General features: G+C 46.4%; 3 protein-coding genes across 7 annotated transcripts in view; 2 read left to right on the forward strand and 1 right to left on the reverse strand.

Annotated features, from left to right (window-relative positions):
• Positions 1-2,177, forward strand: part of RAD50 (RAD50 double strand break repair protein) — a 26,926-nt gene extending 24,749 nt beyond the window's left edge. Inside the window, exon 25 of the mRNA XM_032955513.2 lies at positions 17-2,177. Within this exon, the coding sequence (XP_032811404.2) occupies positions 17-203 (187 nt within the window). The 3' untranslated portion in view covers positions 204-2,177. The remainder of the gene's footprint in view (positions 1-16) is intronic.
• LOC116942971 (glutaredoxin domain-containing cysteine-rich protein 1-like) lies at positions 2,118-16,541 on the reverse strand. Its single transcript, XM_032955512.2, has 5 exons — positions 16,097-16,541; positions 14,281-14,598; positions 11,365-11,814; positions 10,009-10,074; positions 2,118-3,784 (listed from the first exon to the last, which is right to left on the reverse strand). The coding sequence occupies exons 1-5, from the start codon at positions 16,184-16,186 to the stop codon at positions 3,605-3,607; spliced, it is 1,104 nt and encodes a 367-aa protein (XP_032811403.2). The 5' UTR covers positions 16,187-16,541; the 3' UTR covers positions 2,118-3,604.
• Positions 16,542-18,987: 2,446 nt separating this feature from the next.
• ATP8A1 (ATPase phospholipid transporting 8A1) overlaps positions 18,988-27,568 on the forward strand; it is a 108,310-nt gene continuing 99,729 nt past the window's right edge. The window contains exons 1-3 of one of the 5 annotated variants that reach the window (XM_076067424.1): positions 18,988-19,231; positions 20,485-20,864; positions 21,938-22,064. In XM_076067424.1, coding sequence (XP_075923539.1) covers positions 19,003-19,231; positions 20,485-20,864; positions 21,938-22,064 — 736 coding nt within the window. In that variant the 5' untranslated portion in view covers positions 18,988-19,002. Of the gene's footprint in view, positions 19,232-20,484; positions 20,865-21,937; positions 22,065-23,024; positions 23,050-23,123; positions 23,464-27,568 lie in introns of those variants that run through there. The other 4 variants (XM_076067425.1, XM_032955508.2, XM_032955507.2 and 1 more) reach the window with 4 other exon arrangements.

Raw genomic sequence — 27,568 nt, forward strand, 5'->3', positions numbered from 1 at the left:
TCTCTCTGCTCTGCAGGATCATAAAGAGCCGCTCGCGACAGCGGAACTTCCAGCTGCTGGTGATCACTCACGATGAGGACTTTGTGGAGCTGCTGGGCCGCTCCGAGTACGTGGACCACTTCTACCGAGTGCGGAAGAACAACGAACAGTGCTCTGAAATCGTCAAGTGCAGCGTCAGCACCCTGCAGGCATCCGTTGCGTAGATCTTAGACTCCAGCGCATCGGGAGGTGGCCCCGTCTTTTTGATTCCTTGTAACGCGGGGCCTACTAAGAGGCCTGGAAATATATTCTTAGGGACCAGAGTATGCCATTGAAAATATTACAGCTGTACTTTTGTGGGTGCAGAGTAGGAGCATATTACTGCGTAAATTTTGCAGTTGTGCTGTATAGCCCTCTGATGTGATTTTGGGTTGGACGCATGTCTGCTTGGCATGATGGATGTCGCTCCTTTATAAACTTCATTCACTTCATTGACTTCAACAGTTCTTGAAAAACTTTGCAAATGAAGCAAACATTGGCTAGCATATCGAGAAATGCGCAGTACAACCTAAAAATACATAGGATAGCTACAATAGAAATTTCCTAAATCAGTGCTGTCCATATTTTACATTGATTCGGTTGGCCGTGATTTGCCATGAGTTGAGTTTTATAACTTGATTCTCAATAACATTGACTCCAGGAGCATTTACTGACGTAAGGTTGTTGTTAAATACACCCTTCTCGGAGAAAATTGTCATTAAAAAAAATGTTAAGTTTAAAGTTATTTTCAAAGGGAACGTATGAACATTATGCACGTTCTACACAAACAAAAAAATTTGATTGGATGACATGACCGTGTAAAAAAATGTGTGGAACTATAAAAGCAACTTTTGTTCTTCCACAAATGCAATGGTGATCTTTGTTTGGCCCACAGTCGTAACCAACATGTGATGTGAACTGTTATGTGCACAGGTGACCAAAGTGGCCTTTGACTGAAATTCTGTTGACACCTTATTTGACTTTAGTTATAACGAGTGCCTGAATGATATACGGTGTTGGATCGATTTAAATGTTTTCTCTTCATAATGTATTTGTGTTGGTGTTTCTTCATCCTATATATTTTTGGAACAGATCAGAATGTTGCGGTGATTTCAGCCGTTTGCTAAAAGTCGTGAACATAATGATCGTGTATCATGTCCGCATATGCCCACGTTTCGGTTTATTGAACATTAGGTTGGTTGCTACCTTCCAAATAACTTACTGTGTTCCACAGGCTCCAATAATGACCTGACAAAAACACGATTTTCAAATTTGCCTGCCGCCGTAGCAGTCGGAACGTTTGATGCTACAGTTTTAGAATCGTCGCGTAACTCCATGTCACACTTTTGGATATTCCACTTGAAAAAAAAGTGCACATGGATCATTTCGTGGCAGTTTAAAAAAAAATGTTGTGGGCTCCGTGCTTATTCAACTGTCATGTTGAACTCCCATATGACTAAATAGCCACTTGGGGTGTTTGGGAGTTATCCATACTTCGCCAACCCACCGGTCAGGATGAAGTTGGTGAAGGTGGCGGTGAACGTGGTTTAAATTTTGATTTAAAGCTTTCGTAACTGCAGGGATTCTTATTCTTGGTTCTTTCGGTAAAGTCACGTAGAAGGGAAACAATAAAACAATAAAAAAATATAAAACAATAATATTCTCACGACGTTTCGACTGCAACACAAGCAATCATCATCAGGTGTAAAAACCACAGCAAGAAAATTTGAAATTTTCTGACCTGACAAAAACCACACCTGATGATGATTGCTTGTGTTGCAGTCGAAACGTGAGAATTTTATTATTTTATATATATTTTTTATTGTTTCCCTTCTACGTGACTTTAGCGAAAGAACCAAGATTGTGGGGGGCATTTAAGCACAGTTCAATAGATGTTTCTGCACTGCCCCTCTGCTGTCCACAATGTCACCACACAGCCCACGAGGCCTCTTACGCATGGGGGCCGTCCGCCAATAAACTCTAACCAAGCTCAATCGCTGCTTAGCTTCTGAAATCCGATGAGATCGGGTGCATTGTATGTGTGTGCTTGAACAATATACATGGTGCCCAAGGGTGCGTAAAGCATCAGGACTAATCAATGTGTAAAATAAAGTTTATTAATCACATGTTGAAAAATAAAGGCATGCCTAAATACTGTACAGTGTTTATAAACCGCTGAAACATTTCTTGTTTTATAGTCTTGGAGGGAATTGGTTTAGCAAATCGGTAACCCCACTCCCTCATGTGATATTTATGTGAAGTCATTCAAATGAACGACGTCTTGATTACAATATATTAATGTTAATAGTGTATACTCACTGCACTTGGAGCACAATTCATCATAAAAGTAATCTAAGCTTTAAAAAATACAATGACTGTACATTCTGCTTTTTATGTAGGGGGTTTAAATAATAAAAGTAATAACATTTCTCGTGTTTGTACAGCCCTACTTTGGCAAGTGTAGTGTACACGTGTGTAATGGACTACACCTGTTGAATCTTATTCCATTGAAGATGCAATATTAAAGGGAAATGTAATCAGCATAGTACAGCTCTCATTTGATGTTACACAACAATTGATTGAATGGTAAATTTCAATATGATTAAAGTAACGGCTGGTCACTTGAGTCGATCCACTGACGCAATGATCCTCAAAGCATGATCGTGAGAAACGGCGATGGCTTGGGACGCCTTCATCCAGCAGTGGATCGATCGTGGCCGATGATGAATACTGTGAATGACTATCCTCCCACGTGCAGCAAACTGGGATTGCTGGGATTTTAATGCAAGAATGTAACGCTTGGATTCGGCATCTCGTCTCTGAGCGTGAGAGCATTGCAGGGTTTTTTAAAATTCAGTTTAACATACATGGCTAAAAGGAGAATTGAGTGGCGGTAATATTACCATAATTCCAGTTGTATCGCAGTGATTCGATTTGCCATGAGGTTTCACATAGCACACATTCTTGGCCGTGGGCAATATAAGCAAATATAAAGTTGGCCACCTGCATCGTTGCATACACTTCGCAAATAAATTGGCGAAAACGGCTGTGGATAATTTGGAAAGGGTTGTAAGACGGCTGTTAAAATGAAATCAAACAGCTGGCAATGGATATGTATTGCTGCTTTTGATGGTTAATGGTCTCTGTAGGTACTGACCACTGCCAGACTGGGCCGAAATGACTCTTACGAATGGAAGTGTTGGCAGCGCTCCTGACAATGAACTCCACTAGAGACACAAGCTACCTTGCCAATAAATAATACTATAAGTCGCCTAAGCTATCGCATATTCTAAGTCACCAGCAATGATTCCTCTCAAACACCCCGTGTGTTGTGGTGGCGGCGGTGGTTGTGTGGCCGTCAGCCGACACCGCTTGGAATATTCCGCCACGATGTGCAGTCGCAATAGCAAAACGGAGTGTACAGGCGGTGCAACTGCCACTGTGGGCCCACGCTGCCGAAAGGACCCAGACATCGGGCCACAAACTGGACATTGCACCCCCATTCCATTCCCTTGGCGTGACGAAGTGCCCCTTGCCATCAGCGGCCTCTCTCGCGTGGTGGGGGTTCGGGGGGGGGGTTGACGCTTCACTCGGTGCACTCCGTGCAGCGCTGCAGGCCGTTCTCGTTACAGGACGTGCAGCGCAACGCCCTGGGACGCTCCCCGAAGTTGGTCCGCACTTGCGACACTTTGCTGCCGCGGCAAGCCAGGCACGGCACGAAGCGGTAGCCGCCGCAGTGCGCGCACTTGCGTGGAGCAGTGTTCCTCTGTGGGGAGGGGTGGGGCAGGAATGGTCAGAGAGACGGTGGATGGACACGGGTGAGAGGGAGCGTTGTGGATATTGGCATATCTGTGAACCCCTTATCGGTGCCTACGTTATGACAAGCAAATTCAGACCTTATTGGTCAAAATCTCAACGTTCATCCTGCAAAGTCCCATCACAAGGGAGAAACAAACAAATAAGACTTTTTTTGCCTGAATTGAAACGGCTGTATGCCGTATGGACCTGAAGAATACGGGGTAAACCGTATGGGTTGACAGGTATGTTTTGGGATGAAGGTTGGATTTTAAATATGGAGATTGCATTCTCGGCCCACTCTCGTATTATCGGATTGGAATTTATGACGCTTTTGATTGTTTATTGTTAATTCACTCCGTGAAATCTTTTAAATATAAATCATGAATAGCATTTTTTTAAAATACATAGAGATTCATCAGTAAAGCGATCATTTTACTTTACGAATTTTTATACGTTCTTAAATAATCAAAACGATGTAATTGGTTTAAAGCTTTCGTGACTGCAGTAATTCATATTCTTAGCTCTTTCGGTAAAGTCACGTTGAAGGGAAACAATAAAATATATATAAAACAATAAACACATTTTTTATTGTTTTTATTGTTTATATATATTTTATTATTTTATTGTTTCCTTTCAACGTGACTTTACCGAAAAAGCTAAGAAGATGCAATCGGCATTTATTGTGGGAATCGCGCTGATGTTATGCCACTGTGTCATCACATTTTCGGATCATCCGACGTTTCACGCACTGCCCAGATTCATTATATATTTTTCAGATCAATCTGGATGGAAATGGGGAACACGTCCACAGTTGTGGATGAGAAGAGATGGCGAAAGGGAAAACAGAAACGCGGTACGGTGCAGCAGGATCGTGCAGCAACAAATGGAGCGGACGCGTGGAAGAATGTGGCCGACGAGTTGGATTGAGCGAAATGCCAAGAGGCTTTGGATGTTAGAAAGCTGAGTTATTGGCAGGAAATAGAAATTGTAGCAACTGAACAGGACACAGAGTTGGGGTGAAACAAGACGAAGGCAGAGAACCAGGTACGTATACGAGCTATTCTTTAAACTATTACAATTTTTTACCAGGTAAGATCCACTGAGCTCTATAGCTCTTTCTCAGATGCGACCCGGCCACAAATGATCGCTCACCGAAGTGGCTCATCATGTGTAAATTGACAGCAGACAAATATATTATAAACTCACGTTGATTCTAAATGTGGAGGAGAAAACCACGCGACCACGCAGAGAACATACAAACTCCAAATATATAGGCGGCGGTGTCGGGATCGAAGCCACGACCTTCCGAATACCAGGCGAGGAAGTTAACATCTCTCCACTGTGGAACTGTGGTAATATAATCCAGACACTCAGGATCCTTGTAGAAAGGACATGAAACAAGTGTGTCTTCAGTTTTATACTCGTGCCCTCAGCCAACTGTTAGATGTTCATCTTGCACTACTATTTAGAAATTAACCAAATTAGTCATTAAAATGTCGCCTGACTCAGTTGCTGGTATAACGGGCCATACTTGATTTGGCGTTTTCGTGACTGCAGGAACTACTCTTTGGTTTTTTCGGTAAAGTCACGTCTGTGTTGCTTTATATGGTTTCCAAATTTTGCTAAACCCTGTTTGATTTAGTGTGCTCCTCCGTCTATCTCTGTATCCCCTGGTGTATCTGTGTTAATTCCCTCCACTTGGGTGTCTGTATATATCTGCGGTTATGTGTTTCCTCTTTTTAATTTATCTCTTCTGTACCTGATGATGATTGCTTGTGTTGCAATCGAAACGTCGTACGCTATTATGTAATTTTTTTATTATTTCTTATTTTTACGTGACTTTACCGAAAAAAAACAAAAAGAATAACGGGCCATGTATACAATATATGATAATAAATACTGTGAACTATATAACTGCATGGTGTCTACAGCCTAGGGTGGAGCGGCCACTGCACAGCAGTTCACCCACGGTGCTGAACCCAGTGACTTGGAGTGGAGCCCACCGGCTAACGTCGGTGGCGATTCATATCTGATGCGGTCGCCGTGCTCCCTTCACGAACCCACACTGACCAGTGTGGTGAAGTATGGTCAAACAATTCCCATAACCAACACGGTGTGGGGAGGCCTTCATCCGGCAGCGGATTAACGAAGGGCTGTAAGTTATCATTTAAAAAAAAAAACATTATATGAGTAGAGAACCATGTTCCGCAAAATAAGAGACAGCTTTTATGTGCATACTATTCTGACGTTCCCCTATTTGGAACACTAAAATTAGCCTGCTGTTTTACGTAATAAAATGCCAAAGCAGTATGTATCTTGAGGCTTTGTTTTATATTCTCTCGCACTTAAATCATATTTTGACGAAATAATGACATCAATGGGAGCACACACATTTACGAGAGCAATATTAAATGAACCATGTCGGTCTTCTGTATTCATTACTCCCACGTCTTGGGTGTCGCTTTCTATTTAATGCCTTGCGAACTTCTTCCGCCGTTTCAAATGAATGTGTATTTGTTACACAGAAACATCTCGTGTAGCCAGTTACCCAGCTAGTTTAGGTGGCAATGCCCCCCAAAGCAATCACGAACAACAGAGCTATTGTTGCGGTGGTGAGGAGCCCAGCCAGTCACTAACAACAGAGTTATTGTTGGGTGGTGAGTAGCCCAGCCAGCCACTAACAACAGAGTTATTGTTGGGTGGTGAGTAACCCAGCCAGCCACTAACAACAGAGTTATTGTTGGGTGGTGAGGAGCCCAGCCAGTCACTAACAACAGAGTTATTGTTGGGTGGTGAGTAACCCAGCCAGTCACTAACAACAGAGTTATTGTTGGGCTGGTGAGGAGCCCAGCCAGCCACTAACAACAGAGTTATTGTTGGGTGGTGAGTAGCCCAGCCAGTCACTAACAACAGAGTTATTGTTGTGGTGGTGAGGAGCCCAGCCAGTCACTAACAACAGAGTTATTGTTGGGTGGTGAGTAGCCCAGCCAGTCACTAACAACAGAGTTATTGTTGGGTGGTGAGTAACCCAGCCAGTCACTAACAACAGAGTTATTGTTGGGCTGGTGAGTAACCCAGCCAGTCACTAACAACAGAGTTATTGTTGGGTGGTGAGGAGCCCAGCCAGTCACTAACAACAGAGTTATTGTTGGGTGGTGAGTAGCCCAGCCAGTCACTAACAACAGAGTTATTGTTGGGTGGTGAGTAACCCAGCCAGTCACTAACAACAGAGTTATTGTTGGGCTGGTGAGGTGCCCAGCCAGCCACTAACAACAGAGTTATTGTTGGGTGGTGAGGACCCCAGCCAGTCACTAACAACAGAGTTATTGTTGGGTGGTGAGGACCCCAGCCAGCCACTAACAACAGAGTTATTGTTGGGTGGTGAGGAGCCCAGCCAGTCACTAACAACAGAGTTATTGTTGGGTGGTGAGTAACCCAGCCAGTCACTAACAACAGAGTTATTGTTGGGTGGTGAGTAACCCAGCCAGTCACTAACAACAGAGTTATTGTTGGGCTGGTGAGGTGCCCAGCCAGCCACTAACAACAGAGTTATTGTTGGGTGGTGAGGAGCCCAGCCAGCCACTAACAACAGAGTTATTTTGATTTAAAGCTTTCGTGACTGCAGTAATTCATATTCTTAGTTTTTTCGGTAAAGTCACGTTGAAGAGAAACAACAAAATAACAAAATATATATAAAACAATAAAAAATTTTCTCACGACGTTTCGACCATAACTCAAACGGTCATCATCAGGTGTGTCGGTTTGCATAAATTTATTTTGTTGTTTTATATATATTTTGTTATTTTGTTGTTTCTCTTCAACGTGACTTTACCGAAAAAACTAAGAACAGAGTTATTGTTGGGTGGTGAGGAGCCCAGCCAGTCACTAACAACAGAGTTATTGTTGGGTGGTGAGTAACCCAGCCAGTCACTAACAACAGAGTTATTGTTGGGTGGTGAGTAACCCAGCCAGTCACTAACAACAGAGTTATTGTTGGGTGGTGAGTAACCCAGCCAGTCACTAACAACAGAGTTATTGTTGGGTGGTGAGTAGCCCAGCCAGTCACTAACAACAGAGTTATTGTTGGGGTGGTGAGGAGCCCAGCCAGTCACTAACAACAGAGTTATTGTTGGATGGTGAGTAACCCAGCCAGTCACTAACAACAGAGTTATTGTTGGGTGGTGAGGAGCTCAGCCAGTCACTAACAACAGAGTTATTGTTGGGTGGTGAGTAACCCAGCCAGTCACTAACAACAGAGTTATTGTTGGGTGGTGAGTAACCCAGCCAGTCACTAACAACAGAGTTATTGTTGGGTGGTGAGTAACCCAGCCAGTCACTAACAACAGAGTTATTGTTGGGTGGTGAGTAACCCAGCCAGTCACTAACAACAGAGTTATTGTTGGGCTGGTGAGTAGCCCAGCCAGTCACTAACAACAGAGTTATTGTTGGGTGGTGAGGAGCCCAGACAGTCACTAACAACAGAGTTATTGTTGGGGTGGTGAGTAGCCCAGCCAGTCACTAACAACAGAGTTATTGTTGGGCTGGTGAGGAGCCCAGCCAGTCACTAACAACAGAGTTATTGTTGGGTGGTGAGTAACCCAGCCAGTCACTAACAACAGAGTTATTGTTGGGTGGTGAGTAACCCAGCCAGTCACTAACAACAGAGTTATTGTTGGGTGGTGAGGAGCCCAGACAGTCACTAACAACAGAGTTATTGTTGGGCTGGTGAGGAGCCCAGCCAGTCACTAACAACAGAGTTATTGTTGGGGTGGTGAGTAGCCCAGCCAGTCACTAACAACAGAGTTATTGTTGGGTGGTGAGTAACCCAGCCAGTCACTAACAACAGAGTTATTGTTGGGTGGTGAGTAACCCAGCCAGTCACTAACAACAGAGTTATTGTTGGGTGGTGAGTAACCCAGCCAGTCACTAACAACAGAGTTATTGTTGGGTGGTGAGGAGCCCAGCCAGTCACTAACAACAGAGTTATTGTTGGGTGGTGAGTAACCCAGCCAGTCACTAACAACAGAGTTATTGTTGGGTGGTGAGGAGCCCAGACAGTCACTAACAACAGAGTTATTGTTGGGTGGTGAGGAGCCCAGCCAGTCACTAACAACAGAGTTATTGTTGGGGTGGTGAGTAGCCCAGCCAGTCACTAACAACAGAGTTATTGTTGGGTGGTGAGTAACCCAGCCAGTCACTAACAACAGAGTTATTGTTGGGTGGTGAGTAACCCAGCCAGTCACTAACAACAGAGTTATTGTTGGGCTGGTGAGGAGCCCAGCTAGTCACTAACAACAGAGCTATTGTTGGGCTGGTGAGGAGCTCAGCCAGCAGCCAGCAGCCAGCCAGGAAACCCGAGGTATAGATTATTTTAATAGTAGTATGATAAAGTCTAAACAATACCCCAGAAACCACAACAGATACAGTTTGGCACATTAAATTCATAGTGCAATCGAACTTTCAAATGACACTGCAATGCAAACACAAAACACATTTCCACATTGTCTGCACCACAAACTGAAACCTTAAAACCATGCCAACACGTTTGATTATTATACCAAACATCTGATAGCGATCCGTATGTGTAAACAGATCGCGTTAGGATCATGACCCATCGCTAACATACAGTTTTGTATCACATACGCTTTACCCTGGAACAAAAACATTTTTGGTACGTGTGCTGTAAAAATGTGACCATTAATTAAAAATGTTATTCCATATCAGGACCGTGATTATTGATCAATTCCGTACATACATCAGAATAAAAAAGTAAATAAAAAATCGCAGTGCTAAGATGTTCAAAACCCAAAGAGATTGCAAGGCATAAAGTCTGCACTAACCGCACCAGCAAGTGTGCTTAATGCCTGCTCGTGGTTATCAGAGTGTCTGCATGTTTTGCGGCGCGTATGCGTGATCAATGCAGACTTGATGCCGATTTGGTGTTTGCATATCTTAACACTTCATGTTTCATTGCCATAAATGGTAAAAACCTAGTCTTCTTTTTCATCATCATTTTTGATACCATAGAAATACACCTCGTTTGATTCGTTGCCACTACAAATGAATCATGGTAGGGTAAACAAATATAGAGGCATTCCACGAGCGGAAATAATAAGCAGCATACTACTCTGACACGTAAAGCACAGGCGAGAGGCGATAACGAATTGAATTGAGCATGGCTCTAATTGTTACCTTAAATTGCCTTAAGAATGCCCGAAGCTCTCCCGATTCATTCATAGCCATAAGTCTGTCGGCGCCCTGTGTGGAGGTGTACAAAAGACAGTGGGCTTCTCAGACACACGGCCTCCCCGTCTTTGAAACTGCAAATTTGGGTCATAGAGATTACGAGTGCACATGGTTGATCAAATGTTTGGTATATTTGGTCATTGTATTCGCTTGTTGTCGACACGGCATTGCACGAGACATGCGTTACACGATGCACGGGCACAGGCAAGAAATCCGCAAGCGCTACGAGACGACTCTTCATGTCTGTGAAGAGGCAACACAATCCATGTCAAATATTGTATGTACAGCATGCATTCCCAAATGAATTGTGTATGTCAGCTAGTAATGGGTTCTGTTTTATTTTGATGCAGAGGCACAATGTGTCTTATTAAATATGACCTGCAGCCAAAGTGGACTTAATATATATTTCACGGTCAAATTGTATTTCTCGCTTTCCAGATATTTAAACGTTATCCTCTGAAGAGTCTGCTAATGTGTGACAATGGAGCAGTCGTTAGCACATGCACCCTAAACCTGGTGATCTGAACTAGCTTCCTGGCCATGGCCTATCATCTTTAACGAGTGATGTTTGAACCAGTCCTGGGCCTCCCGCTTTCAACAACCCGCACTGAACAGCAGGGTGAAGTATGGTCTTAAACCAACCCATTACCACTACAGTATGCCGATACCTTTATGCGAAATTATATTCACAGAGCTTTGCGCCTAAAAATAATTACATTTACTGGATGTTTGATTTTTAAAGGCCCTAACTGAAATTATTTGGTAAGTTGCCAAACAAATGAAGGTGTTTGGGTACTATTAGTTTGTTTAGAAGTACTAAATAACGTTTTATCACCGGAATGATCAACCTTGGCTTCATAAAAACAAACTCAAGCAACCAAATGATATCACTCTAAATTAATTCAAGGTCAGTATGCTGATTCATGCCACTTGATTTCTCCATCCACTGACTCACTGCTGCTCGCCTGCCCTACAAATGTCATTGAACCTGTGGGAGTAGCCAACCACAGTGCGTGCAACTTAGACCTCCTTGTTCCACCTTGCTAATGTGGCGAATAATTAATCGTTCAGCCCCGTAGGTTTTCACAACTGTGCGGCTACGGCTCTCAGTTGTCCCGCGCGAAGTTCGCCACGGTGACGGATGCGCCCCAGCCCACTGAGTGAAACGTCGGACATTGGATCGAACAAACACGCAGAACAACCCAAACCTCCCCCCCGCCCCATCGGAGAACCATGAACCGTTTTGCACCTAGCCGACAAAAATGTGATGAAGGAATGCACAGACGCTGAACACGTCCTTACCCCGAAATAGTCACCGTTGATGAATATCGCCGGCAACTCAAGGGGGGTGCCGTGCGCCTGCTGAGGGTCCCGGGACGGCGGCGCCAACTGCATCAGCTCGGTCCGGCACACGTCCTCCGGCTCCGGCGGACCGCGCCACCCCGACGCGCCGTCCGGCTGCGCCTCGTCGCCGGACCTCCGGCGCTGGTCGTGCCTGGGCCCCTGCGCCGCCCGCGCGGCGCTCGCGCCGTTGGGGAGCTGGCGGTGGTCGGCCGGCGAAGGCGGGCAAGGGTGGCGCGTGCGGAGGTCGCGCACGTACTCGGCGTGCAGCGCCACGTCGCGGTCCTCGAAGTGCACGTGGTGGGTGTGCAGGATGCGGCGGGCGTGCTCGCAGCGCTCGAACGTGGAGCGCACCACGCGCACGCTCGTCGTGTAGACCACCAGCTTGCCGATCTCCAGCGGGCGCGGTGCCTACGGGACGGACGGACGGACGGAGGTGCGCGCGGAACGAGGATCGCACAGATTCGATCATCGGCGTCGTCAGCAGCAGCAGCAGCCTCTGAAAATCCACCTTACATAATAAGCACAGTCAGAATCTGACTGGAGGAATCCGATGAGCTACGAAGCTCTTTTTTCACGGACGTTCAGCACGAGCGCGTGAGCAAGTCACAACAGCAAATAATGCAAACGATGGCGAGTGCAAAATAGAGAAAGAGGTAAGCGAGTCACGAAATATATATCAAACGAATGTATTATATAAGCTCGATTTTGTGAAGATAACACACCACAGTCCCTCAATAAGGATATGTTATCCGTGCATTTAAATTCCGCAAGCCAGACTGCTAGCTAGGTGTGCTGCATGGTCGGAGTAGCAGGCTGCTCTTGACCATAATCATCATCAGCATCAGCCACGATCGAACTGCTTGCTGGATGAAAGCCTCTCCAAGCCATCACCGCCACGACCATCTCTTACGGTCATGCTGAACAGACGGTTACATTGCAGGATCGGCGCAAGTGACCCGTAGTTATTTTACCCGCATTGAAATTTGCCATGTGCATGACATGTTGGCAACACGTGGCTCAAAATGTAAGAGGTGTATTTTGATGATCACATTTCTCTTCACTGTGACATCTACAATGGGGAAAAAAGATTCAAGAGCCGTTGCTCAATGCGCAACTGGGTATACTACACTTCCCAAAGTAGGGCCGTACCAAAGCGAGTAATAAAATGCACTCACGTTACATGAAGCAAATAACAAAGTTTATGTGAGAAGGTGACCTCGACAAGGTGACCCACACCTTTTGGCAAAGTTATTCAGTGACTTTGACGGGAATACAACATGAATATCTGCTATAGTACAATGAAGTGAAAGTTTCAATTGTAAAAAAAAAAAACATCAATTAGAAATTACTTTATCCAGAAAATACTTCCACAGTTGTAATGCTTGTTTGCAGAAGGAACCAGATATGTTTGATGTTGGGGCCAGTCTAATTTCCGCATATCAGTCACGATTGAATACATTTTCAAACTTATAATAAAAAACCACCACTTCAGATTATAATTGCACAAAACTATAATATACATTTCACTCAACCTCATTGTTCATGACAGGTAGGCAGGGAGTTTGTGCGTGACCTCGTCCGCAGCGATGACCAGGGGTATACCGGATGTGGTGTGTGCCGAGTACTGAAATATTTTCCAGAGTTCAGCGTTGGACAATTCCGTTTGAATGTAAGCCCTGATCATCATCAATCAATCAATGGTCGTCATCCTCATCGTCGTCAATCAATGATGATGATCATCAATACATCAATAATCATCAAACTCATCAATCAATGATTAATCATCGTCGTCATCATCATCAATCATTGATCATCATCGTCATCATCATCAACAAATCAATGATCATTATCAATCAATCAATGATAATCAGCATCGTCGTCATCAATCAATGATCATCATAGTCATCATCATGAACCAATCAATGATCATCAACAATCAATCAATGATCATAGGCTATGACCATTGGTATTCCTTTAGGCATCATCCCCCTGCGCTCGATGCAATGCCCTCGACTGCACCCCACTCGCCGTGTGCTGCTGCTGTGCTGCTGCTGTGCTGCTGCTGTGCTGCTGATGATGCTGCTGTTGTGCTGCTGCTGTGCTGCTGTGCTACTGCTGCTGTGCTGCTGCTTGCTGCTGTGCTGTGCTGCTACTGTGCTGCTGTGCTGCTGATGATGCTGCTGTTGTGCTGCTGCTGCTGTGCTGCTGCTGTGCTGCTGATGATGCTGCTGTTGTGCTGCTGCTGTGCTGTGCTGCTACTGTGCTGCTGCTGTGCTGCTGATGATGCTGCTGTTGTGCTGCTGCTGCTGTGCTGCTACTGTGCTGCTACTGTGCTGCTGTGCTGCTGCTGTGCTGCTGTGATGCTGTTGTGCTGCTGTGCTGCTGTGCTACTGCTGCTGTGCTGCTGTGATGCTGTTGTGCTGCTGTGCTGCTGCTGTGCTGCTGTGATGCTGTTGTGCTGCTGTGCTGCTGTGCTACTGCTGCTGTGCTGCTGCTGCTGTGCTACTGCTGCTGTGCTGTGCTGCTACTATGCTGCTGCTGTGCTGCTGCTGATGATGCTGCTGTTGTGCTGCTGTTGCTGCTGCTGTGCTGCTGCTGTGCTGCTGTGATGCTGTTGTGCTGCTGCTGCTGTGCTTCTGTGCTGCTGCTGCACTGCTGTGATGCTGTTGTGCTGCTGCTGTGCTTCTGTGCTGCGCTGCTGTGATGCTGTTGTGCTGCTGCTGTGCTGTGCTGCTGCTGCGCTGCTGCTGCTGCACTGCTGTTGCTGCTGCGCTGTTGCTGTTGCGCTGCTACTGCTGCTTCTGTGCTGCTGCTGCTGTGCTGCTGCTGTGCTGCTGCTGCTGCTGTGCTGCTGCTGCTGCGCGTCTCGCTTACGGAGGGCCGCGTGTCCGCCAAGCCGCCGAAGTGCGCCTGAGCCGCCGACACCTTGTGCCGCACGCCCCGTACTGTGCCGTTCTTGCTCAGGATGTCGGAGCGACGAAAGCACGGCGTGCTCCGAGCCAAGCTGCTCAGGATGAGGTCTGCCTCGTCGCCGGGCTCCTGATGCTGCTGCTGCTGCTGTTCGTTGTTGGGGAGGCAGTCCTGGTACCCGCCTGGCACCGGCTCTGGGGATGTCCTCGCTGCTCCGATCTCTTCAATATCTTTGGCAGTGGCGCCGTGATGCTCCACCTTGCCATTTCTTTCCTCGTACACCTGACCAAACATCGGTTTCACAAGTGGTCTGTTAACTTCCACCCCCCTCCTCCTTCTCCCCCCCCCCCCCAAACTAATCACACAGAGGTCACAAGTTTATCAAATAAAAAAATAAATGCAGAAAGTGAAAGTATGGGGTGTATTGGCACTATTCAGAAGCCACCGATGGATTTTAACTCTTGGTTTACGCATGTATGTTGAACTTCTTTCGCACCATACGGAGCCAACTGTGCTAATCGGAGATGCGGTGGAAGGACAACAAACTAAACACAAAGAGCAGTTCTAAAGAAATGAGTCTTCGATCTAGATTTAAAAGCGCATTGCTCCAGCGGTTTCCTTAATATCGGAAGGAAGAGCGTTCCAGACTGCCGCAGAAGCGCATCTGAAAGCGCGCGATGCCGTGACCACCGTCTTTGTTCGATGGCTCAGCCCAAAAGTCGCTGCGAAGATGATCGGAGTTCTCGTGATGGTTTATGCTCCTTGCCGAGATGAGCGAGGGGTAGCGTGGTTCATTTGTGGCAAGCGCTGAGTTGTTCGTACAGAGAGCACCCTCAACACAGGGCAACGCCGCCGTCGATGCAACAGTGGAAACTCTCGACTGTTAATAAAAAAACGAGACAACGTGCACCAAACCACTGCTCTCCCCGCATTGCCGAGACCATTGACGGAGGACAGAACCGCGGTGTCCTTAACGCGGCAATTTCACATGCATTGGGGTCCTTGCTGTTTTTAAATGAATCGCGGTGTGCGTCTGTGTGGCTGTAGCCCATGCAGGTCAATGTGTTTTGTTCTCTGTGGACACACATTCAGGAGCGTCTGTGCACACACACACACAAAGCTTCAGTTACGGTAATTTATGTGTGTGCGTGTTTTAAATTGTACTCTTATTACGCATATATGCAATGACACCGTATGTCTGTACAAACGTATTAAGTATTAGATTTGGAATTAACTTAAAAAGCCAAACTGTTGAAATACATATTGATCACCTGTTCTGAATAATGTTCACCTTTTAAGCAAGATTGACCTCGATGTCTTTAGTTACATATGAACAGTCACGTACATTTTTGATTTCCTTACAAAATGTTTAAGTGTTGACTCTTTCCAAATAATGTTCCAATTTAGCTAAGCGCTCAATGGATCTGTGCTAGAATGTATAATGTGTATATGGAAGAAAGCAGTGGTTATCGAAATCTGATATGAACCCAGTGACCTGAGTTCGATTCCAGGCCACGGCGAACATCAGCAAGCGGCACGCGTGATATCTGAACAACGTGACTTTACCGAAAAAACTAAGAATAAGTTCTGGGACTTTCTTCCCACGTCTCACCACGAAACCCACACTGACCAGCGCGGTGTCCACGCGACACCCATGCTCGCTTTAGCCCACGGGGAGACATTTGATCGAAGCATCATAGATTGACAAAGAGCTTTAACATTTACCTTTTTTGTTGTTGTTTCACAATCACACAAAACACATCCACGCGGATAGCCTCACCTGTTGGAGCACTCGCCCGCTGTGGGATGAGGAGACGCGAAATCTAACGCGGCCCGATGCCTCTCCCACCTGTGCCGGCTTCTCGCCCATGGCCGTACGAACAAAAAGGCAAAAAACGCGGCAATTTGGGCAAACCACGAAGGCGGTGGAATCGTCTGCTGCCTGACCGTGGCCTTTAATGCCGACGATAGGTCGTTCTTTTGTCAAAAGACCCCGTTGGCTTCGGTTACGGCCAACTCTGTGTAGTAGGAGCGGGGGTGGGGAGGAGGATACCTGAGACGCGCTGGGCTCGTGTCAATAATGCATGCGCGTGTCAGCACGACAGGGAAGGGCATTTCTATCGACGACACGCGCACACACACGTAACTGGTCGCCCCCCACTTATTACATATGCATGTAAGCTTATTTTACCCCCCCACTAAAGATACCAGCCACTCGTGAAAGAGCAGCCTCGCCCCACGTGAATTTAAAACAAATGTTTCCTGGATCTCTATATATAGATCGCGCACATCGAGGTGACAAGGTGCAGTGATTGCATTATGGCTCCAACCGCCGGGGCAATCAACGGTGGCCTTTAGACCCGCTTTGTAAGGGGCAATAAATTACTTTTTTGTTTGAGATAAATTTTCTCACGTGGCATTTTCGCTCAGTCATGACGCATTTTGAAAGTGGAACCCCCTTTTTGATAAAGATTGTTTCTTTCACTTTAATTCGGATTGATTAGTGGCAGCATTTTTGTTGGCTGAGCTAAATACCTGGTTTATTGGCGCCAATGTTTACAACATGCGATATCACAGGTCGCCGGGTGACTCAAAGATCAGAACACTCAAATGACATTTGAATATATCCTGGGTTTGAATACAGACAAGTCACCAATGACCTCATCACACTAAATTTGATTCTGCAATATACTTTTTCCGCGTGGATAGGAATAAGGTGCCGTCCATAAATGACGTCACGCGATTTTGGACAATTTTTGACCCCCCCCCCTCGTCACACGGCGTCACAAAAAGTCAGACCCCCTCTCAAATATGACGTCACAAAGCTCTGCCCCCCCCCCACCCAAAAATAAAACATGCTTCAAGTCGCTTTAAACTATTGTCATTGTACTACGTATTTAATGTGGCGCTGCACTCTGATGTTGTAGGAGAAAACATTTATTAAAAAGTCTATTTAATTAAGTAGAACGTGTTGTCTATATTTATTTAAAGTTGCGCATTTTTATGTGACGTCACATTTCTCAAACCCCCCCCTCGTCGCACATCGTCACAAATGTCTGACCCCCCCCCACCCTAGGTGCGTGACGTCATTTATGGACGGCCCCCAAGGAGACGTAGCCTCCTCTTGACTCCCTGGTTCACCTGTTGCAGAGTCTTCCAGCCCTCTTGGCCTAAGGCAGAGTAAAATACAGCGTACAGTGAACGCTCAATCATCCTTGGGCAGCATTATCCGATTTGCATATTCACCGTGCTCGTAGGATAATAAACTATCTCTGCGTGTGAGCTGGGCTATTATCAGCTGAGTCTCACCCAGTGTGGGTGAGGAGTGACTCAGGAGCCGAGGTGTCTGTAAACGTCCCCAAATAACCGGATTACTGTAAGAAAACAAATGACACATCCTCCACCTTCAACCCTCTTTTCTAAGTAGATAAACTGTAACGGTTGTCGTGCCTAATTGACATGCTTTGCATGACCCGTTGTTGTTCCAGGTCATCCCTCGTCTCCGTTACACCGGCTCATTGAGAGTTGGCACTTAATCCACAAATGTGTCCCCATCCATCCAGCTTCAAGTTCAGTTTGAGTCACCCAGATAACAGACGTTAAAGGCTTAACTTATGGCCAGGATTAAAAAAAAGTTAAATACAATACACAATTGCTCATTCAAACATAAACACAGCATACATCGACACTTGCCATTTAAGTAGGAGAAATAAAGGCGAATCAACTTGTAACGCGCACAGTACTTGCAGAGTAAAATAACGACTCGGAGGAGGAGTGAGGAACCACAGACGGGCAGGAAGGCAGGCACGTGGTGAGCCGGCGCCAACAATTGCCCAAGTTCTGCAGTCCTCTTTATATTCACGTGTTGTTGGCCAAATAATGAGACATTACACGTGGGAGGAAGCTGGACAAGTACGAGGAAACTGGAGCACCCGGAGAAAACATGTTTGCGAGGGGGAAACGCGCTATCCCATACAGACAAAACAGGTGGTTAGGGGGGGGGCATATCCTGGCTTGTCTTCTCCTGGCAAGCCAGGGCATGGCAAACCTCCTGGACGCCAACGGGAAGGGAGCTTCAAAACGTTTGTGTGATCCAACAACCCTCGCCTCCACATTGCGAGATTAAAGGCGTGCATCGCAGCCACCGCGCCGCTTATTAACCTGAGTAACTTTAGCGGTGTGAAATGTGGAATTTGTTGACACTTCTTTAATACTTGCATGGCATCATGAACTTAAAAAAACACACATTGTGTGCTGATTATAGCCGTCTGTAATTGGATGTAATCAATGGCGGAGCCAGGATTTTCAGGTATGAAAAGTGATAGAGGAGTTGTTAGTAAGTAAGGACTTGTCCCTTGCTTTTATATTCGACGCGTGTGCGGCGATGGCACAGCCATCGATCGAGGGGCGAATTCGAACCGCGTTTTGTGATCGGCATCGTGCTCGCTGAAGGTGTTGATGCCTTCAGGGAATTTGTGGACTGTATACGCAACTGCGCACAATTCTGAGTCACTTATAACCGCTTTGCCGTTACTTATTGCCAATTATGGACTCCAATGACTCGATCGAAATTAGGGATTTCGATCGGATCATTGGAGGGGCACGTGCCACCCCACCCCCCCCACTGGCTCCGCCAGTGGATATAATCAATCACATTAAGTTTATTACCGCTATAATGAGCCAATAATGTCTGTGTGTAACGCGCGTGACGTCACTCGACATTCCGCATCCCCCGTCATTAATATTCATGAGCGGGTGGTTTTTACACTCACGCAGAAGGTCGAGCAGAAGTTATTTTTTTCGCAAATTCGCTTTAAGTTTGACGTTTCTTTATTGAAAGTGAATCTAATAAATAATTATACGCAGCAACAACGTGGATTTGGTGTCTTTCTTTATTCAGCACTTGAGACAAAAGGTAAGTTTAATTTATGCGTCTACATTATGGTAAAATAGACATTTCTCGGTGATTTTTCCAGATATTTGATCGAATTGTAATTTATTTCAATCCCAGCGACCGAAAGCAGAAGACAATAAATTATCAGAGCAGTGAATTTGAACAAATTGAAGGTCAGTTATATAAAGTGCTAAAAGTGATTATGAAGTGAGGTGTTTTATGGCAGAGCTTTGTACAAGAATCACTGCCATTAATACAGTGCTACAGTGAAATGCAGTGAAGTGTTTCATGACATACTTTCGTGCAATATTCACTGCCATTAAATTCACACGATACACTTATACTATGCTAAATGTTTTCCGTAACTATGACAGCTTCCGTCCTAGGACGGTCAAACTAGATAGTTTCAACATAAAACCTATTCACTGTGTCCAATGAACGAATGTTTTTAAACAAAATGGCTTTGAGTAATGTATAAAAGGTTCGACACGTATATATCCCGTTCGCAAAAATACGTTTTTGTTCAGGATGTGTGAAATGTTTATTGGGTTTTCCAAAAACTTCTATATGCAAATAAATGGCACTTAAACGCTGGCAAAAAAACGTGTCCTACGGTAAACCCGGTCATAGTCACGCGTTGCGAGTTTGAATTTTCACCTTTCAGATGTTCCACCTTCAAAGGATTCGTAGTGCTGGCGACAAAAGCTGTTTCCGTCTGCCGTAGTTTGGGCGATTATTACAAGTGGTTGCATAGACGTCTCGTTTTATGCGTAACAGTCGAGTTGTAAACCAATAACAAGGGAGCCATTCAGTAGGGGGGAATGGCTCCGTTGAGCTGAAGATTGACTCGGGCCCTTTCATCCTGAGCGGGGGTCGATTAAATGAAAACCGCCTTATGGAGAAAGTCAGCAATGGATGCCCTATGGATAGACTTGCTCGGCCATATTAATGTGGAATTTCCACCACTGGATCGGCTCTGCAGTCGGGAGATGAGCACTGGCCTTTGATGCTCATTTGAGAAATAAATCGCTGAATTTGTCTCTTTAAAATAATGCTGCATAGACTGAATATCGTCGGCATACCAACCGTATGCCGACGTTGCCATACGGTTGAAACGACTGGACCAATGCTGGCCCAACGGTGGCCCAATGTTGGTTCAACATTGGCCAAACATTCCACGCTTATTTGGACACACGCAACAATGAGCCGAATGGGCACTGCTTCGTGACAGCGTCCCCTTGTGGCTGATACCTCGCGCTTACTGCCAAACCCAGGGGCTCGCGTTCACATCGCAGGAGAAGAGACAGAGAGGACACCTCGAACGCACAGGGGCCCAAACTGCGCATCCACGACAGGACAACCGACTGCAGAAAGAGGCTCCGCTTTACAAAGCCTCGGCGTCTCCCGTAACGATTCCCTCCCGTCGTCGTCGTCGTCACCATCATCGCCGCCGTCTCTCATCCCCTCGCCCTTTCCGTCTCCCGGCCACCGCTGCCAGGACTGGCGGCCCTTCCTCCTCCCTCGGCGTTGTCCCCTGTTTGTGCCGGGCCTGCGGCGGCAGGGACGGCGAGGTGACGTCGCGGCGTGGACGTCGCGATGCCGGGCCGCAGAGGAGGGCCCGGCGCTGACTCGGCCGGTGCGCGATCGACTGCCGGTGAGATGGGGCGGTGGGGTCTGGGGGGTGGGGGGGGTTGGTGCTGAGAGTGTGGGTGAGTGGTGGGGATGAGATGGTGAGTGTGGTGAGTGGCGGGGGTGGTGAGTGGCGGGGGTGGTGAGTGGCGGGGGTGGTGAGTGGTGGGGATGAGATGGTGAGTGTGGTGAGTGGCGGGGGTGGTGAGTGGCGGGGGTGGTGAGTGGTGGGGATGAGATGGTGAGTGTGGTGAGTGGCGGGGGTGGTGAGTGGCGGGGTTGGTCAGCTAAGGGGGTGGTGAGTGATGGGGGTGGTGAGTGACGGGGGTGGTCAGCTAAAGGGGTGGTGAGTGTGGGTGGGTGATGGGGGTGGTGAGTGTGGGTGGGTGATGGGGATGGTGAGTGATGTTGGTTGTGAGTGATTGGGGTGGTGAGTGATGGGGGTGGTCAGCTTAGAGGGTGGTGAGTGTGGGTGGGTGATGGGGATGGTGAGTGATGTTGGTTGTGAGTGATGGGGGTGGTGAGTGATGGGGGTGGTCAGCTTAGAGGGTGGTGAGTGTGGGTGGGTGATGGGGATGGTGAGTGATGTTGGTTGTGAGTGATGGGGGTGGTGAGTCACGGGGTTGGTCAGCTAAGGGGGTGGTGAGTGTGGTGATGATGGGGGTGGTGAGTGATGGGGGTGGTGAGTGATGGGGGTGGTGAGTGACGGGGGTGGTCAGCTAAAGGGGTGGTGAGTGTGGGTGGGTGATGGGGGTGGTGAGTGTGGTGATGATGGGGGTGGTGAGTGATGGGGGTGGTCAGCTTAGAGGGTGGTGAGTGTGGGTGGGTGATGGGGATGGTGAGTGATGTTGGTTGTGAGTGATGGGGGTGGTGAGTCACGGGGTTGGTCAGCTAAGGGGGTGGTGGGGGTGGTGAGTGATGGGGGTGGTGAGTGATGGGGGTGGTGAGTGATGGGGGTGGTGAGTGATGGGGGTGGTGAGTGATGGGGTTTTTTTACTTGGTACTGGGGTGGTAAGTGTGGGTGATATTGGGAGATGGGTGATTTGACGCGTGATGGATGAGTGACAGGTGTGTATGTGTCTGTGTGTGTGTGGTCAGTGTCGACTCAGCTTCAACCGAGTACCTGGCGCGGTGTGTAGTAAACATCGCCACTGGGGAGACAAAGGCGGCCGGGCGTGGTGCTGGCCACCCATCCCCTCGTGTGCCACCGTGCCGGCCTTCATAGGTGCTACTCGCTAACAGCACTTGCCCCTACAGTCTGTTCAGGCTCCACGGGGGATCTTTGTCTTGTGGTCAGTGTGATGTGATGGGTGCGTTGAGACATGTGCTGGGTGTTACGTGCGATGTGCGCATGATAATAGCTCGGTTTTTTTTAAATATATAGCGTCATTTATATAACTGCAACAAAGAGGTGCGCCACACACGCATACATGATGGACATGACGATGTTTTCACCAAGTCATTGCTTATACGTGTGGGAGGAAAAACAATCGCACGTGCGACTGGGCAACTAGCGATCTCATATCGGATGGAACAGGTGAAGTTCCACGTTTGCTGTACTGCCTTCTCCCGGTGAGCCAGGGGGCATGCCACCGCGACAATCAGTTGTGATCCACCAACCCTGGCCTCCAAAGTGCTGGATTGCGGGCCACGTGCAGAGCCACCACTGCCCGGGATGTGGGCGTGCGTGCTGGGTGTGGTGTGGGTTGTGGTGTGTGTGTGTACGTGATGATGTGGGTGTGATGTGGGGTGTTGGTGATGGTGTGTATGTGATGTGGGTGTGATGTATGTACTGTGGTATGTTTCGTTCTGCGTGAAATGTCTTGTCACGTGGAATATGTGATGTGGGTGTGATTTGTGTGATGTGGGTGTGATTTGTGTGATGTGGGGTGTTGGTGATGGTGTATATGTGATGTGGGTGTGATGTATGTACTGTGGTATGTTTCGTTCTGCATGAAATGCCTAGTCACGTGGAATATGTGATGGGGGGTGTGTGTAATGTGGTGTGTGTCTTGCATGTCGTTTAATGGTATTGATTTAATGCACTGAACAGTAAGATATACTGTTCAGATTTAATGCACTGAACAGTATATCTTACTGAGTGGTGTGCGCCGTAGTGTCTCTGGTCTTTATTGTGCATAGAGTAATGTGTTGTTTGCATGCAGTACACATGTGTATGATGTCACGTGGCATGCTAGGGATGCTGGGAGGTAGGTCCAAGCTTATGGTCACAATAAGCACCAATTTTACGTCCGGAAATCACCTCTTGTGTGTGTGTGTGCGCGCATTACCCCTGCTGTGTGCGTGTGTATGCATTCCCTGTCATTTGTATGCGAGGCACGTTTATGTGCGCGTACCATGCGCGTCTTGTGATGACCGCCACTCGGTGCTATCTATCTGCCCTCGTTCGATAAGCGATGAATTTTTTAGGAGTGACACTTGGAGCGTGAGTGTCGAACTATTAGCTTGCGGCTCGCGTCGAGTGAACGCGACGAACTGGACTGCATATGGACGTGCAGAAACGGTGAAGTTAAGTGTCCACAGGGCTTTCGCTTCGTGTGCTCCTCGCAACACAAAGGTTACGTGCGCTGAGCTCTGTAGTGGCCAAGACGGCGTCACCCGCTGTAAGTTGGGCCACCTGTAACACATGTATAGAACATGTTTAGAACATAGGACGCGGTTGCTGTATGCTGCTGTGCCACGACTTGAGGGATGGTGTCAAGAGTCATAACAGATAGGAGGTGTACAACATTATTGCGGCAATTTCCTGCTCGCATGAAAAGGTGTGGTTTGTGTGCATGTAGTTTATGGGCAAGACGGTGACTTTATCACCGGGCAATTCAAAATTGGCAAATGTCCATATTAGATAATTTACCTATTTTTTTTTTAAACAGTAACGTTTTTGTTTTCAAAGATGCTGCCTAAAGGCCTCCAGCAATATTGCCCTGATAAAATGATCAGAGCGGGGCGGTGGGGCAGTTGGTTAGCATACTCTGCTATACATCTGGAAACCACAATTCTCTTCCTGGCCATAGCTACCACCAGTGGTGATTGACGTCTTTACCTGCCATGGGACCCCCGAGCGTGGTGAAGTATGATGAAGCAAACTCTCCATCACTGACATGGCATGGAGAGAGACATTTTTTTTTCTTCTGGTAATGGGTTGACAATATCAAGAACATTGCAGCTGTGGTTTCATTTAATAGTGGTAGATTATAATTATGTTGGAGGCGAAAAAAAATACACACTGTACAAAGTGTGCGTTACGTGGTTCAAGCATGAGGGCAAAAGTGGATCACTGCTTTTGGTTTTGAGGGGTTGGCTAGAAAAGCCAGATACAAATCAAACAATGGCCTGCACTGAGTGACGGTGTTGATTGCATTGCCACTTGGAAGTGACATGGCCTACTGGCGGCACGTTCGCCGATTGCTACAGAGGTTTTGCGGTTCGAATCCAGCGGCCGCCCTGGCTATTAATGCGGCAGAAATAGCCGCTCATGTTATTCGTGAGAGCAGGCCGTAGTGTTCCAGCGCCATGGTACAAATCTGACACGTTCTAAAATTACCCGCAAATTTCTCAATTGGGATTATACATAGCAATCATTTCCGCCCACTGGCAGAGTAATGTACCCAGGTCACTCTTGAAATTGAGACTATCCTGGCCTCTTTTGAAACTGAATACATTTGAAACTTAGCTTGTGTGCAATGGGCTGATATACTGTACAGTACCGTACCATACTTCTGAAAAATCTGGCCACACGCTTTACCATGCGTAAAATTATGCAACTGAAAACAATGTGCTTACAAATTGTCAAACACTGTATTAGCATAATATGCTCTTTACGGTAATTACTATCCTACCTGTACGTATCTGTTTGTTTCAATACGGAATAATTTATCCACTGTATTAAGCTTTAAATCCTTCGGCAACCTGATTTCGATTCTCATGGTTAACATCCTTGCTGCATGATATCTGAACCTGTCCTCTATGTATATTGAACTTTTTTCCCACCGTACGTAGCCAGCCGTGCTAATCGGAGGTGGTGCGTGACCCACACGCACCAGCATGATTAAATATTGGTTTAACACTTAGGCTTTCGCGACCAATATCATCCATAATACAGGTTTTTTTGGGGTTAGATCACCTAAATATATAAATGTCGTTCAACCCGCCACCACCTGACACAGCCAATTTAGTAAGGTTTGTCACGTAAACAGAACATGCCAATTCGTTACTCGAGAGCAAAGCCAACACAGATTGTAGATGTTGTGGCTTTGCTCTCCAACACACCGGTGTGCTGTACTAGTAACCAATTGGTACTTTCTGTTTACGTGACAAACCTTACTAATTGGCTGTGTCGGGTGGTGGCGGGTTTAACAACACATTTATATATTTACGCGATCTAACCCAAAAAGAAACCTGTATTATGGATGGTTAAATATTGTAAAAACGATCCCTGTGGCCGCCAAGGTGTGGGAAGACCTTCATCCAGTAGTGGGTTGACACAGGGCTGTAAAATAGTATTATCAGGACAAATTCTTCAAACATTACTTTCCATGTACACATGTTATCGTAGGCAGATGGTTGAGGTTGATGCTACCTTTTGTTCGTCACAGTTTCTACATCAGAAACTGGTCCAGAAACTGGACTTTCTAGTCTACAACTAGCACGTTGGCAATTCGTAAAAGGGGTTGTCTCATGCAGACGCTGTTTTGTTTGGAGCTGGGAGGTATTCACATGGGTGTGTATGCCGTGTCACTAGTCGCCACGTCGATGGATGGTCATTGCACATTGACGTGGAAGGTAGGTGAATCTGAGACGGCGTTTTCTATAGTTTACTGTGTGTGTGTTTTAATGTGGTGTATTGTCCAACAGAGGGAAATATTATCTCGATTGATTTAATTGTGCCCTGGTTAAAGCCCTGTAATGGGATTCTTTGCACAGTTGGTTATGACCCTTGCTTCGGTTGGAACGACTTGCCCCCCTCTGCAGTTCGAATGTCCCGATATAGGATCATGATTCAATTCAATGATTTATTTATTTGTGTGTTTTTTTGTGAATGGTAGCATCTCTTGTGGCTGCGCGGTTGATGTGAACCCTTCACATGCAACCCATATCAATCGAAAAAAACATTCTTACAAAACGCAATTTCATCCATGTACCGTGAACGTCATATATCAATATTAACGAATTAATTGATGCATCGTTCCGCCCCAAGTTATTGGAACTTATAAACAAGGGTGTACAAACCTTTTCTTGACATAGTATTCAGGCCACACATTAGTTTAAAAACTATAGCCTGCGACATTAGGCCACAGATGCATGAGTATTTTAAACGATATTTCAGAAAGTATAATTGCAGCAGCATCTGTGTAATTGTTGACTCTGCTGTCCACTGTTTGGAAGTCTTTGCTTTGGTGGCAAATCACTTGACATGCTGTCAGAGCTAAATTTGCCGCTAGAGTGCTCTCAAAGCAGCACTTAAAATCATTCACTGCGCTCCTGACCATTAACAAATTTAGTCGAGGGCAGTTATACTTCTAGACACACGAAAAATCGGTTCAGTGAATGCAGCTGCTTCGAATCGTTTTGAAATGTAACCAGCTGTGACTTGTCGGAAATTTGATAAACATTTTACATCCCTTGTGCTGAATGTGGAAGTCAGTGCCCTGTAAAGTAAATGGTGTGTAATACCATGTTTTTGACATGACGATTGTAATTCCGATCGGTATCTTTGCAACACAATTGCGTGTGCCCTACACAGGTCAAATAGCAGAGCTGTTTTGTGTGTGTGTTTTAAATTCAAGCAATTTATTACGTATTGATAATTACAATTTTGTTGGTAGTGCAATGATGTGGTACTGTGATACAGCAGTTTGAACCTGGTGACCGGGGTTTAATTTAAGACCATGGCCAACTACCCATGTGACTCACACAGTTGTGAGGCATTCCTCCAGTCGTGTGGATTGACATGGAGCTGTATATTATCATGAAGGTAATAACACCGTGTGATCCTGCCCATTGTGTCGGTCGGATAGATTGTCATCTCCCAGTGAATGTTTAAAAATTACATACTCATGTTATGTAGAACTTATTCAGTTTAGGGTTAGTTAAAAACAACAGCCATTAACACGCTGCCACTTTATACATTTTATTAAAATGATTCTTCATGCATGAAAAGGTTTTGAAAATTGGCATTAACACTGATTTTTTTGTACTTGTAAACCCCATGGCAATGGCCCCGTTATACCGATCACTTTGCAGAGTTATCTAACAGCCATAAAAATACGAGTTTGGGTATGGGTGGACGGTGGTTCAAAAGACACAATTTTGATGTCAGCCAATGTCCCTTTGGTCGTTCGGGTTGCCAAGGAAACAGCTGCAAGAAGCGAGTGCGTTGGTGGAGTAAAGAAGCACTTCATCACATTCCGCCCTGCAGTTTCACTTTTACATTTAGACGCAATGACATCTACCACTGCTGTCAAAAACACAATTTACACTCTGCTGCTTTAAGGCATTCATTCGCTGCCATGTCCTGGTGTCTGATGGTGTGCTGGTCTGATTTCACGGGTGCTGGTGTGTGCCAAATAAGGCATTTTGATCTAAAAGCCATCGGTGCATACAAAATGCATGCCTCCTATAGCTGCGGTGACTTAAAGTAGTGGTCTGCTTTGAGGCGTTGTTGCTTTTGTTTGGTGCTAGTATATTAGCATTCCTGCAGGCAAGTCG

This window comes from Petromyzon marinus, chromosome 16, assembly GCF_048934315.1.
Source record: "Petromyzon marinus isolate PM22_M1 ecotype Great Lakes invasive population chromosome 16, UKy_Petmar_22M1.pri1.0, whole genome shotgun sequence".
Taxonomy (NCBI): Eukaryota; Metazoa; Chordata; class Hyperoartia; order Petromyzontiformes; family Petromyzontidae; genus Petromyzon; species Petromyzon marinus.

Excerpts from the sequence above, each read along its gene's own strand:
- LOC116942971 (XM_032955512.2), bottom strand. The coding sequence starts at position 16,186 with ATGGGCGAGAAGCCGGCACAGGTGGGAGAGGCATCGGGCCGCGTTAGA. Across the intron at positions 14,599-16,096 it reads GCGGGCGAGTGCTCCAACAG|GTGTACGAGGAAAGAAATGG; the intron begins GTGAGGCTATCC and ends ATGTTTGGTCAG. Across the intron at positions 3,785-10,008 it reads CATTCTTAAGGCAATTTAAG|AGGAACACTGCTCCACGCAA; the intron begins GTAACAATTAGA and ends CCCTCCCCACAG.